At 37.4% G+C, this 14,782-nt stretch overlaps 1 protein-coding gene across 18 annotated transcripts in view; it reads right to left on the reverse strand.

Moving 5' to 3' along the window:
• The window catches only part of TENM3 (teneurin transmembrane protein 3), a 1,309,047-nt gene that overhangs the window by 58,248 nt on the left and 1,236,017 nt on the right, over positions 1 to 14,782 (reverse strand). For 16 of the 18 annotated variants that reach the window (XM_032684675.1, XM_032684679.1, XM_032684674.1 and 13 more), the window contains 3 exons: positions 8,252 to 8,278; positions 6,661 to 6,681; positions 5,589 to 5,735 (listed from right to left, as the gene is read on the reverse strand). In XM_032684675.1, coding sequence (XP_032540566.1) covers positions 5,589 to 5,735; positions 6,661 to 6,681; positions 8,252 to 8,278 — 195 coding nt within the window. The remainder of the gene's footprint in view (positions 1 to 5,588; positions 5,736 to 6,660; positions 6,682 to 8,251; positions 8,279 to 14,782) is intronic. The other 2 variants (XM_032684680.1, XM_032684682.1) reach the window with 2 other exon arrangements.

Consider the following 14,782-nt stretch of genomic DNA (forward strand, 5'->3'; position numbering starts at 1 on the left):
GTAGAAAAACTTTTTTTACTGTGAAAATGGTTGGATATTGCAACAGGCTGCCCGGGGAAGTTGCAGAGTCTCCTACAAAACCCTACTGGGCACATCCCTGAGCAACCTGCTCTAGCTAATCCTGCTTTGAGCAGGGGGTGGGACTAGATGATTTCTAGAGGCCTTTCCAACCTCGAATAGTCTGTGACTCTTGTAATTTTCTAGTCTCAATCTTGTAAAATATGAAACCCTTTCATAGCCAAAGTACTGACCTCCCTTGTTGGTTTTAACTCTAGAAGACTGGATCACTGTCAAAGCTGGGGGTACTGACAGTTAAATGCATAGTTTTGGGGTTTTATATATCTGTATGGTCTCCCAGGCAGTATCTGGTGCAGTTGCCAAAGAAATGCTCAAATTTCTCCATTCATCTTTGTTAGTTTATAAAAAGCAAATGTACATCTGGAGTATAGTCTGCAGGTCATAAAACTGCATGAGATTGACACCTTCTGAACTAATCAGTTGGAAATGCATTTTTACAAGCCTCTCCACTAACATCAATCAGAGAAAGAATCTCATTTTCACCAGCCAAGATAGAGGGATATGCTGTTTGTTATTTTCCTGTGGAGTTTATCAGTAACTTGCCCAGGCGAGTGACGGATGGTTATGAATCTGGCTCCTTATAACTTGAGAAAACATTCTTCATTCTTTCTCTGTACTTATGTGGCTAGAGCTATCTAGTACTGCTAAGTTGAGTACTCTATTGCACTGTGTGAAGCAGAGTAAAATTTCCCTTCTGAAATGGCTCTGCAAAATTATTGATGAATTTTGTTTGGCCTGAAAAATATGAGACTTAGCTCAACACTGGCTTGTCAGTTATATCACTCAAATATGACAGTGAAATTATAAAGAAAATAGAAACTCCTACAGGCAGCTAGGCAGTCATTATCAGCCTCAGAAGGCTATTTGTATTTTCTTGTTCTAGACTTAAGTCTATATACAGAAGATGTAATGATTACTTTATTGTTTTCTTCCTCAAAAGCTAAAGTCTAGCTGTAAAAATCTTGATTTTTACCTTTGCTGCAAAATGCACCAAATTGCAATGGAGCATGGTCTGTTGATAACACTGCTCATTTGGGGAGATTAATAAAACTACCAAAACTCTGCTCTCGTGAGACCCCACCTGGAGTACTGCATCCAGCTCTGGGATCTCCAGAGTAAGAAGGACATGGAACTGTTGGAGCAAGTCCAGTGGGGGGCCATGAAGATGATCATGGGGTGGCAGCACCTCTCCAATGAAAACTGAGCAAGTTGGGGTTGTTCAGCCTGGACAAGAGAAGGCTCCAAGGAGACCTTACAGCAGCCTTCTAGTACCTAAAGGAGGCTTCCAAGAGCTGGAGAGGGACTTTTGACATGGGGAGGTAGTGATGGGACAAGGAGGAATGGCTTTACACTGACAGAGGGTAGGTTTAGATTAGATATTAGAAAGAAATTCTTTAATGTGAGGGAGGTGAGGCACTGGAACAGGTTGCTCAGAGAAGCTGTGGACATGCCATCCCTGGAAGTGTTTAAGACCAGGTTGGATGGTGCTTTGAGTAACCTGGTATAGCGGAAGGGGGGTTGGAACTAGATGATCAATAAGGTCTGTTCCAACCCAAGTCTTTCTATGATTCTGTGATTAAATGAGAGGAGCCAAGACAGAGGATTCCCATGATGCATGTCTAAAAGATAAGATATATCTGTGGGAGTGTTTGCTTTTGAATGGAGTAAAACTGCTGGAAGGAAGAAAAATAGGGGGACAAAGTAAGTCCTGGGCACAACTTCTGCCAGTGTCAAAGGCAGATGGCAACCAAGGACCTACATAAATCACATTCTTGGCAAATAAGTTGATTATATATTTATGTAACAAAAATCTCCAAGAAGTGAAATTCAGGGCCTATATAGGAAGAATATAGTTTTGGAGCTATGACTCTGACCATCCCACCAGGACAGGTTGGATGACTGGCAAACTAAGGCAAGAGACTGGAAAGCCCAGGGAACTGTTTTAACAAACCTCAGTTACCCTCACATTTTACAATTTTACTATTTTACAACAGGCTATAATGAATGGACTCAGTCACAGACACAAAAATGGCTGTCTGTAGGAGCAGCTCATCAGAAAGGCCAAAAAAGCACAAGTAGCCCTTGCTTTATTACTAAACAGCGAGCAAGGACCTTGTTCAATGTTACTATTGCATAAGCATACCTACAGTGTACTCAAATTCAGCTTTCCTGTTGGAGTGAAGAAGCCAAAAATCTAAAATATGCAACGCTAAATGAGCTGCCACTCCGGAAAGAAATCTTGGAGTCACTGTGGATAAGTCCTGTGGATATATCAACCTAGCACTCACCAGCAACCACAGGTGCAAACAAAAAGCTGAAGAATAATGGGAAGTGTTGAAGCACAGAGTACATGAGCATGCCACTGTATCACTCCTAGTTCAAGTAGATACTTCCCGAGATTTCCTTAGCTTGGGTTATCTTTGAACTTAGCAACTCTTCTGACATTCAAAATATTCTCTGGTAGTAATATCCTACTTTAATTAGCAGCCTATTAATATACAAAAGAAAGTATAAGTTCACATTTACCCTATTAAAGTGTTTTGCTAAGCAATGCTATTATCCACTATAAGAGAGGAGGTCTTGGTTTAGGTAATCTTTAGGCTGAATTTGTACTACTCTGTGACAATGTTTAGCAGGAACAGGCTATCCTAAACTATGAAAGAAATAAAAAAAATACAGTAGTGCTAAGTATGCTTTGTTTTATTACAGTATTTATTTTCATTTCAAGAAAAAAAGAATATTAATGATCCCTTAAATCCTGCTTGTGGAAGCCTGTAACTACTCTTAATAATTGCACAGGAGTTAATAAAAAGTAAACTTTAACTAAGGAATCTGTTCAATGAAGACTCATCTAAACTAAAGAGTAAACAGCTTATTCTTCCTACAGTAATAACAAAGTATGACCCACTTTGTTAAAGTATAATAATGACACATTTTTTTTTCCCATGAAGCTAGACTTACTCCACCCACAGAGAGCTTTGACTTTCCCTCTCCTCACGAAGCCATTAGAAAGTGTGTGCTTATTGCACACACTTTCCTTTTGGGCTGCTAAAACGTAAAGAAAAATCCAAATCAATCACAGGGGAAAATAAAGAGAGAGCCTTAAAGAAAAAGGAAGTGATTTGCAAGGCTCTCAGAAATGTGTTTAAAAGTAAGATAAGTAATAAACATCCTGTCATATACCAACAGTTTCTAGAAGGGAAAATAATCTATGCCTTGATGCCACTAGGATTTCCTATGGAGAGTATTCCCACTGAGGTCCCTGGGATGCTCATGTTCAGAGAGTTTGAACAATCAGTCCCAGAAAAAGCTAGGAATCAAAGGAACAGCAGACACTTTTATTAATGAACTGTACTCGTATTATATATGAAATGTATTTTATCCAGTGTAGGATAAAGCATAAACATTAACCACAGCATAATAAATAGGTAACAACTGAGATAACTTTAATTATAAAACCACTGAGCCTAGTGAGATGTAGATCACACTACCCGCAGTCAAGCTATAAATTCAGCATAAGTGCTGAGATAACCTAATCTCCCACAATAAACAAATACACCAGAAGAATCCCTACGCCATTCCCTGTAGCTGTCTGAAATTTTAATGGCTTGCCCAGAGATTAGTGGGCTGATTGCAGGTACTTTTGCAAAGGGAAGAAACACCTCTCTCTCCAGGTAGGTTTCAAAGACTTTCTTTTCCCAGTTTTGTTAGGTATGTTTCCATTTTTAATTTGATTTAATAGTTACATTTTAACCCTTTTCCTCATCCACAGTCGAAGACTGAAGTGAATATGCTCTGTATCAAAGCATATAAATTAGAGAAATGCCATGGACAAATACAATTATCATGGCAGGCCAACCATGGCAAAACAAATGTTTGGCCAACCCCTTCCTCATGCATAGCTGCATAATGATATCTGTAAAGGAAATAATGAAAAAAACAAGAAAAAAAGTAACAAAATATCAGCATTAGTTCCCCCCCCCAATATTGTTCTTTTTTCTTGAACTTTAAGTCATCCTCTTAGATTGTTCTGCTCCAATTCCTCATTCCTTTTCCCCCTTTCCTCACAAAATCTATTATTATTTTCAGTCTTAAGTAGCAGTTTCTTTTCCCTTGTTTCATTTACAGCATTCCTGTTTACCTTGCTCCTCTTTCTCCTCCTTCCCCATTACCTCCTCTTGACTCTTTCCTTGGTATGTCACATCATTCTATGATCTTAAACAATTACCGAATCTGTTTGAGTCTATTACTCAGCTTTCAATGTTTTTTCCCATTTTTTTCCCTACATGATCTTTTTTTTTTTAACTCCAAGTTGTTTATGCTTCCACATAGTTTCCCCTCTTCCTTGCTTTGTCTCTTTTCATGTTTGCAGGTTTCTCTTTCTTCCGTATCTCCATAATTCCCCGGCCCACAAGAACTCAATTCCCCAAACAGCACATCTCTGCACAGAATCTGTGCCAGGCTCTTTAGGTCCCAAAATGTGCAAAACTGACTCAAAATATGTCATGTGTAACAGACAAGGATTACAATTCAAAAGATGTGTACAGCAATAAACAGGAGCACAGTTTTAAGAGTGGTATTTATTTTCTTTAGGAAGTAAATGCTGGTGTTATTTATGGTTTGTGATGTCTAAGATCCCAGCTGCAGTCAGGATATGAGAGCAAAGAGCCAACCAGCAATTGCAAAGGCATATGCAGTCTAAAACAGAAAGACAAAGTCACAGATGACTTTATCATCATCCAGAGGCCCTAATGGAGTTTTTATCTCTGCTCTGAATCTGAAGGTGTTAAGCAAAACGAACTGATGAGAAGGGGAAGAAAGACAGACAATAAAAGCATTATGCTGATCTAATATTTTACTGCATCCACATTTAATCTTGTTTTTGTGGTTTTTTTTTTTAAATGTGATTCTGGAGTCATGCCAAAGTCACAGCCTCTCTAGCTTCGCTAACCTACAGCAATAATTGCAGATTGATTCCTTAAGTCAGCAGCCCTGCCTGCATCTCCCTGCAGATTGTTACCTGCCACCTGAATGACAGACTGGAAAAGTAAGTGGAAAAGTAAGTCAAAAAAACGACTCTCTGTGGAGTGGGCAACCAGTTGTTTCGGGCAATAGTATCATGGGTCAAAATGTAAACTCCTGGTTCAGCCTTTTCTCTTGGGAAAACTTCCTTGTGAGGTCACTGAAATTATGAACTCCTTTTTTTTTCCCCCTCCACAACAGTTCACCGAGTTAAGACTGTGTTTTATTTCAGCATAAAAGAACACTGCAGGGAAACTAAGGTGACACCCAACTTTTTCTAAGTACATATCTCACCTGTCATATGCAGCTTGTAAGGCTTTGCTGATATGCCATATAAAAGCACTGGATACCGCAGTGTATCCTTACAGGTACAGAAGCTGGTAAAACGTGCGTGTGGTTCTCACGGCAGTATTTAATCACCTGACTGTAAAATCTCTGTTCTTCAACATGTTCTCCCCACAGTTAAAGATCCAGTTGGTATATCTTACCTCCTTCATTGTCCTTACTGTCAGTGCAGAGAGTTTCCATGGCTACGTCACAACCCGCTCCCCTCCATCCGGGCTGGCAGACACAGTGCCAACCATTTTGGTCCAGCGTGCACCTCCCATTGCTGTTGCACAAGCCAGGGCAGCCCTCTGTTGAAAAAGACAAAGAAGAACAATCACAAGTAATTTAAATATTGTAATAACATAAAAAGAAAAAAAATACAAACAAGGGACACTTACTGGGAACAGGCCTTAGGAACAGCACAAATACTGTAATTGCACATGGAGTGGAACAGCAACATTACCTGGGGAATGTAATTCTTAACTAAGTGGCATCTTTGATTGGCCTGACACTTGAGACACCACTTACCTGTACAAGCAGGAAATAAATGCACCAATCCTCTAAATACCTGCAGGCCAGACAAAATTAAGTTTGGTTTCTTTTTAATTTTTTTTTTTTGGCAAACTAACAAGAGATGATGAGTGCATAGTGCAAACACAGCTGTGTAAAATGGTACATTTTTCTGTGCTCATAGAGTAATTATTATTTGCTCTATGCAATTGTGGTTACTTACTGGCACAAATGTTTAAGCTCCCTGTTACTATGAACAAATCCCTCCAAATTCTTAAGTAGGAAAATAGGTATGATTTTAGGCACATAATAAAAGAGAATGTTAACTTTATCTGGTCTCAGAGTTGCCGTGTATTCATGTGAAATTACAGTGCGTTAAATAATTGCACAAAGTATAGGCCAGTTTTAATGACTATACTTTATGCCAAAAGTACATTCCTTTTCACAGAATAAGCAAAGCCCAGGAAATAGTGAAGCAGCTTAGCATCTATTCTAACAAACATTAGGATTCAGGCTGCATACGGATGGGACAGGACCAACAGGATTTCCAACTAAATGTAATAGCTGTGCGTATTTGATTACTTAGGACGGACAAAATGAAATACCATAAGGACCACAATAAACATTGATAGACTGAACAAAAACACGGTAGTGACGTGCTTCAAGACAGATAGCAGAGAGTGATTTTTTGTGACAATCTCCCTAAGGCTTTTGTGCTGTTACCTTTATATCCTATCTTGTCTGCTTTTATGGCCAAGGAGGGAAAATTTGGGAAACAATTAACATAATTTAATATATCCAAAATCGATAATTGTTTTCAGTCTAACATTGCATTAAAAAACAGTATCTGTCACTTCCTAGTGATGAAATCTGGCATGCAGCCAACATGATCTATATGAGGATGACAACACTATAAATATGTAATTTTGGTGTTCCTTGTCTATGACTATGATAAGACACTGACAGAAGCAAGTACAGATGTGGCACTAAGTATCTTATGAGAAAGTGGCTACAAATCAGGTTTTTCTGGACACAACAATTTTCTGTAAACTTTTATCCAAAAGCCCTATGTAACTGGGTAAACAATTCTTCACTTTTTGAACAACTATCTTTGTGAACTAACTTATTGTTCCATTTTGGTTAACTTCAGTTGACTGTAGAGCAGTCTTTCAGAAGTAATAGTCTACTTTTTTTTCTTTTAAAGATTTTTGAATTTACCGACTCCTTTCAACCATGTAGCTCCAAATTACAAACATGCCCAGAAAAAAAGTTATAAAGGGTGCTTAACTCTTGTCAAATCACTCTCAGAAGGGAGAGAATCAGGAAAACAGGGATGCTACAGTTATGGATATTGTGCCATCATACCAGGCTGAAATTAATTTTGCTACTCTTCTTACTTTTTCAGACTGCAGCTGCTAATAGTATTTGTTAATGTACTGAGATCTATTTTTTTCTTAATATTCTTCTAATTGATTTATGGAACACTTACATATATAATTGAAATACTGACAGAGCATTTTAGGAGTCAACTGGGTACACTCAAGACTTATTGTGTGAAAGCCTGGATATTGCCATCAATATTGCCATATTCTAGTGTAAAAAAACCCACAAGGAATAGAGAAAGATACTCAGGGAAAGAGGGGTAGGAATATTTTAAACATTTTTCTAAAACAATTTTTCACCGTAACTGAAGATACAAGAATCTTTGCTGTTTCATGTTAGGTTTTTGCATCCTTGAACCTCTTAACTGAAAATGTTGCACAGACTATAAAAGATTGTTCTAGACTCATAGAAAATACAAGTCATAATTTCCTATAGATTTTCTACATTCAGATAATCAAAAGCTTATTAGCCTTGGGTATTTTATTGATCTGTCTGTATACAAACACACACATCTCTATAATTAATCTGTTCTTTAGAACTAATGACACTTGTACTGTGACGAGTATTGCTTTGCTTTGTTTCCTAAATATTTAGGGTTTTAAAGGTAGAGGTCCAATGACAAAACTAACAACAACAACAAAAGCTCCAAACAGCAAATGAATACTATCTTCAGTTATTGGTTCAGATAAAATCTAATACATGTATATAGTTTGTATATAAATGTATAACTACTGATAAAGTGTTACCATATAACAGAAGTAAAATTTTAATTTGAGATGAGTTGAAAGCCATATGAGTTATATATATAATCCATGGAATGTATGTAAGAGAAGATTCTTTTGCCCACACTAGTATGGTTTTAACTATATATTTATATATAAAAAAATATATGTAAGTACAGGCATGTCATCAAAGAGCAAATATACAGTACCTTTCACTATCTTATCCAAATAGTGAGCTTGAGAATTAAAAAGAAAAAAAAAAACAGACAGACATTTCAGAAGTGTCACATAAAACAAGAATTGTTCAGAATTCACATGCAAATCAAGCAGGTGCACCTGACATGAGAGGTCTTACATTACAAACTGAAAATGTATTTCAAAGCTTTTAAAAATGCAAGAAATTCTCCTTTCAGCAAACACTATCATGATTTAATGAAACTATTTTAGAAACCAGGCCTGCAGAAGGAAAAGAGATGCTACCTCTCTGAGACTACATATTTTTTCTGAATTCTCTTCACATGGTTTGATTTTTACATATAACAAAAATATAATTAAAGCTAGCTAAAAAATTCAATTTTCAACACAATGTAAGAGCAATTCCTTAGTTTATAAGCTTTAAACACTGACCATGCGGGAAGATCTTTGATTTGCAGGTCACGTATGACAGCACAACCATCACACTATCTTAATTCTCATTGGATTAACAGGATTTTTAGAAAGGTTTTTTTTTCTGCTTCATTTCAGCCACAGTTATTCTTCTGAGCACACAAAGCAAGTACATAAAATAAGTTGGACTGTGTATAGAGGGTGGAAGAGGCTGTAGTGAGGTTAGTAGTGTGGTGATCCATTTCATTTGAAAAAAACAGGTAAAAATTAAACTTAGGCTTCAGAAGTATAAATATAAATAACATGGTATATACAAGAATAGCAGGTTGTAGGTTATGACAAATTTTCACAAACAATTTGAGAGGCAGATGGATAAATGACATACAGAGCGTAAGACGGATTTCAAGCACCAGGCCCTACTTTTAATACATGAGACACAGCACAGATGGGTTACATGTTCCCTCTTTACTTGCAGGAAACAGACATAAACTGCAGTATTAAAGGGGTTAATGTCATATAGCAAAACCACATAGGACAGGTCCACCACAGGCTACCAAACCCAGCCATCAAACCCCACCCACAGGTGATGGGATATTACAGACCACTGCAGTTGGGACACGCCAAACTGAGCCAACAATGTTGGATACAATCCCCTGTTTTTGCTGTGGACAAGGTCTCTCAACACAGCCCTCAGGGGTTCTCTTCACTTCAAAATGTGACCTTTTCTAAACCCCTGATGGAGGATGGCCCCTGTCTGGCAGTTCTCTGTCACCTGTTAAGATTCCTTTGGATGGGTAAGAAAGGCATTTCCAACTATAGCCTTTCCTCCAGTTTGAATGAATGGGAAAAAGCTCCTCTTGAGTCCAAGCAGGGAGGTGATGAGAGACATATTATCACAGAAGCCACAGTCACTGCTATGACTAAGAGGCGGAAACTTTCTAGTCCCTTTCTCTTAAAGAAAGTGTCAGGTGTCCACTGCGCAGCTTTTTTTTTTTTTTCCCTATAATGGTAAGGTTAATGTGAGACAAAGTAAGAAGATGAAAACATCAATTACAGAACACTTAGAGCAGCAGCAACAAACCAAGTAGCTTTTCACATTAACCACAAACAAAAAGAAAAGTGATACAGCTGCATTTCAGGGTGGATCAAATTCCTCTCTTACTCATCCAGGAAAATTCCCCTTGCTCCTACATTGCTTAAAACACGGTGTAGTATGCGTGGAGGAAAAATCAAGCTTTATTTCATAAAATGGAAGCAATTAGGTCTGTCTGGGGAATGCATCTGTTCACCAGTAAAACATTAAATGCCTCTACAAATGTAGGGATAGATAACAAAACAGAACATTAAAAAAACTCCTAAGCAACTGAAAATAGTCCCTTCAATCCCATATGCCCCCACATGCTATTTCCGTTCAGAAATCCAATCTTCATTAAAAAAAAAAAGTAAGAAAATGGTCTTTAAGATTTTTTGTATCCAGTAGTCTTATAAGAAGTCAGTTCCAGAACATGAAACTATAATGCTCAGAAAACAAGTTCTACCTTCCAGCATCCTTTTACTCATGGTCACTTGACAGTAAGGACAGAGTTAGAAACTATTTTGGTTAATATGCAGCATTGTAGAAAAATCATAAAGCAGAAAATGAATGACCAAAAATAGCATAACTTTGCAGTGAAGTTTAACCAGCCATGCTGTCTTCCTTATCTTCACAGCACTACAACTGAAAGAGGAATGAACCTATGTGGAATTACAAAATGCAAGCCTTTTTCCCTCTGTATAGAAAATTCCAGGTGGGATTTGGAGCACTTCAGTAGGATGAAGCATCTCAGCAGGCGCTCCTTGGCAAGACACTTACACATTTGGCACATATAGGTTATGTTATGTCCTTTAGAAGTCTAATTACAGACCAGGCAAAGTACCTACAAGGGTTTTCTTCCAGAGTTTAAGACTGTGCTATTTAAAATCTTGCTATTATTTCCAGGAGAAGAAGGACTTCATAATAGAGCACCAAATAAAACAAAGAAAAACAAAAATGAAGATACAAAATTTGTATATTTTCTAGCCGAATCAAAATCCAAGAAGATCTAAGTGGCATTCAAAATTCATACAACATAAAATATCAATCTGTGTGGATATTTATATAAATATGCTGCAGATAAATCTATTCTATAAAAAACAGTCAGGCAAATTCACATTTAACAAAGCATATTTCACAACCAGTCAAAACCCTGACTTTTTTTTTTTTTAATGTAATGTCTCCCATTAGTTTCCTATCAGAGATGTCAATGTCTTCCTCATTCATACGCTACTTCCTCCAGGTATGACAGAATAGCCTAAGAATAAAAGTACATATTAAATCCATTTATTCCAATCAGCTCCTGTTTAAATCAGCATGAGTCACATACCCATTGATTTGATGTTCCTTAATTGATACTTATAACACTGCTTTATTCTGATTATTCTGTCATAAAGGATTATAAGAGTGACATGCAAATTTATATCTCTCTTACTTTACATTATTATCCTCCATCAGACATCTTCACCTATCATAATCTTCATAACCTGTACGCTAGACTACAACATGCCACATATTTTTGTAGTGTATATATAGTCCCGTTACAGTTTCAACTCAACAGATCCACAAAAGTCATGAGTCACTTTGCTCCAAGAGCAGATTTGACCTCACAGTACCATCAGACATGAAGCAAAAATACAAATGAATGTGACCAAAGCCATATTGATTGAGGTCAGTCTAAATAAAAAACAGCTTTTAAGGTTTTTTGCTTCCTACACCCCGAAAGTGAGAGTCAAACTCTTGCCTCCTCTCCACTATTACTATCAGCTTTCTCCCTTCCTTACTGCACTACAGTCTCTTTGTCTAAAAGAAAACAGAAAGGAGAAATTAGGAAGAGAAAAGATGGCTGAAGGTGGGGAGAAAACAAAGAAGAGACGATGAAGAAATACTTATAGTATGCAGCGACAATGAAGAATGCTGTTCTGCTCCTCTCAGAGCAAGCTCTGCTTTGTTTATTCTCCCCATCTCCCACAATTCATTATAGCAATTCCCATTCACAGCTGCATAAGCATCTTTGTTGCTAACACAAACCCCATGCTCTCCGATACCCATTTTCTACAGGAACATGTGAACACCGTATCTTGCATCAGTCATATCTGAACTTCTACATAACCTTGCACCAAGTGTCATATAAGGAGATAGCAGGTTTCTCTTGAAATAAAAAATTCCTATAAGCAGACTATGGTATGTTGGTACTACACTGTTTCCCTTAAGTTTTTATCTATTTGTTTAGAGTTAAAAAGCTTTAATATCTTCACTTATTAATTTTTAATTCAGGCAATGATTGATTTATGACTACCTGTGAAAGTTTTATACACTTATTCCTTTGTGAATGTACAGATCTAACAGTCCTCATTCAGTACTCCTTCTCTCACAAACAACAAGCTGCTGATACCTTTGTAGCAGGTACACTATGCTAACCTAAACAAAGAAGCGACTGTTCTCGTATAGACTTTTCTGTCACCTTCCTTCCTAAGTAAAAATTATTTAGTATAATATCTTCATACTGCTGGTATGAAGAGAATATATTCTTATCTCATTTTACCAGTGAGTAACTAAGGCATAGAAAGAGAAACGAAGAAGTCTCCATCCACTTGGCTACAAACACCTATGATGTGATTTTCCAGAATACTCAGAATTATATAAGATATAATACACAAACCAGTATTTTAGCAAGTCTTGTCCCCAGAAAGTGAATAACAGTCAGAGAACACTTCTTTAAAGTCTGCATTTGTGAACAACTAACAGAAAACACATGGTAGAATCAAGGGTGGAATCTAATTCTTCAAAATCGTCCTTAACCAAGAGATCACCCTGTCTCTTGTTATGAATATTACTTCTTACTCCCCGTGCAGCCAAGCAGTAGCAGGGGTTGAGGCACACAGTTCATCAGTAGTTTCACAGACGCTTGCCAACAGAAAACTCATTGTATGCTTTAGGGAGAATGCAGTTTGTAAACAGGTTTTGGTGCTTGTTTAGGAGGAACTGAGTACAAAACTCAGAGTTGACAGCTCTGGTCTGACCTCTCTAATCTATTTAAGGTTCAGTCCATAGTGGTTTACTTCTCCTGACATGGCTAGCAGATCACCCTTATTTTCTCTCATTTATACCCAGCCACAATTTAACTATCCTGACAATGAAAATGCCTTTTGAACATAAAACCCGAAATATCCCTCATAATATTTAAGCCCCGTATTTCTTATCCTATCCACAGCAGACTTAGGGAGTAGCATATTGATTTCTTTAGGCAACTGCTTTTACTCCCGAAGAGCGACTAAAAAAAAGCCAGGCATCCATATGCAAATTCTGAGGAGCTCCATGCCTCTACCAGAAAACTTAGAGGAGTCCTGAATTCATAAAGTATTAAAACTACTGTTGTAGCCTGTCTTCAGAAAGGTTCACTCGTGTCAAATTCACTACAAATTCAAATCCACTACAGTCTTCTCTTGAGTCTCTTCTGTCTGGCAAACTGCTTCCTATCTTGGATTTGTGCAGTTGATTATTCTTACTTAAGCACAGAACCCAGCATTTGTTGAATTGCACCTTATTTTTCTCATAGTCTGTGCTATTTGTTAAAGTAATTTTAAATTCTTGTCCTGTCTTCCAAAGAGCTGGGGGGTAACAGGCTTTGGTATAATTTGCAAATGCAATTCCTTCTATTCATCACTGAACATTACTGAAAGCACATGTTCTACTGTAAGCAGCTCATGGTCGTCATCCATTCTCTGAGTTTTTAAGAACCTTGTCTTCGACATACCATATGTTCAGAGCGTTGCTGCCAATAGAGAAGGATTCAAACACTCTTCCCTTTTGATATGTTTTTACTCCTAAATTGCCATTTTGCCCTTCTTGTAAAGGAGAGAACATGGATGGAACTACAGTTTCACACAATTTTATTTCTTTTCCTCCATACGTAGACCAAAACATAACCCTCACCCTGAACTCATACCTTCTTCATCATTTATGCACTTCAGATATCTGCAGAGAGACCTGATTTCACTGCAATTTATCCCTTGCCAGAACTGCAACCATTCTTTGCAGTAACCATTTATGGGCTTTTACGTTCAAAGGCATATCTGTCCTTTAGATTTTTGTTCTGGAGACCACCCCAATTTTACCATAAAGTATGATTTCTCATCATTATTACTGGAAAGCCACATAAATCTTAGGATTAAAGGTTCAGTTACTTTTAAGGATGTAGTAGACATAGGAAATTTGGAACTGCCAGTAAGTTCATGAGCAGTGTTGTTTCCCATTTAACATCTATTTAGCTCGAAGAGGATTTAGAAGAAAGTGTATATGCCACTAAGGAGTTAAAACTACCCCACATGTACAGGCTGAAAGAGTTCAAATGCCCATAGGAGACCACTGACAAACTTGTGAAGACCTGCCTCAGAGGCAGGTAAAACCTAATGCTTTAAGAACTGCATGAGAGGTGAATTTGGCTTGAAAACATATTAGGGGATGGATCAGGATGGGAAGCATTACTGTTTCCATCTTTCTTCCTCACTGAAAGTATTTACAGAATGTGTCTGACCAGCATGCAACTATGCAGTGTACAAAAACACCTACTCCCTGGCCACTTCAGCTCAAGTAAGCTTTGCAACATGCTTTAAAATTCTTCACATCTCAGAAAATGCTGCTGTTCTCTGAAAATGTTTTGAACTTGAACTTCACATGTGGTTCCCATTTAAATGCAAATCAACTAATTAGCAATTTAAAGTACACTAACAGATAATCTGTATTTGAGATACGTGGTCTTTAAATGTGTTAAGGTCCACTTTTTTTCAGTTCCAGAAAGGTGTGCACTACTTTAAATTCACCTGGTAATTGAGTATTTTTATGGTTACCAAATGGACAAATATTTTGGATATTCAAGGCTTGGCCTGGATAATTAATAACATGACCTTTAGGCACAGGAAAGATCAAAAGCAAATTTGTTCTAGATTTCACAAAATCTTGCTAAACTGTAGCTATCAGTCCTCTGTGTGACAAAAAAGTCATCATCTCTTTTTTGTGGGGCTTTAGCATTGAGGGTACTGGTATAAATATTGTTGTGAAA

Source organism: Chiroxiphia lanceolata, chromosome 4, assembly GCF_009829145.1.
Source record: "Chiroxiphia lanceolata isolate bChiLan1 chromosome 4, bChiLan1.pri, whole genome shotgun sequence".
NCBI classification, from domain to species: domain Eukaryota; kingdom Metazoa; phylum Chordata; class Aves; order Passeriformes; family Pipridae; genus Chiroxiphia; species Chiroxiphia lanceolata.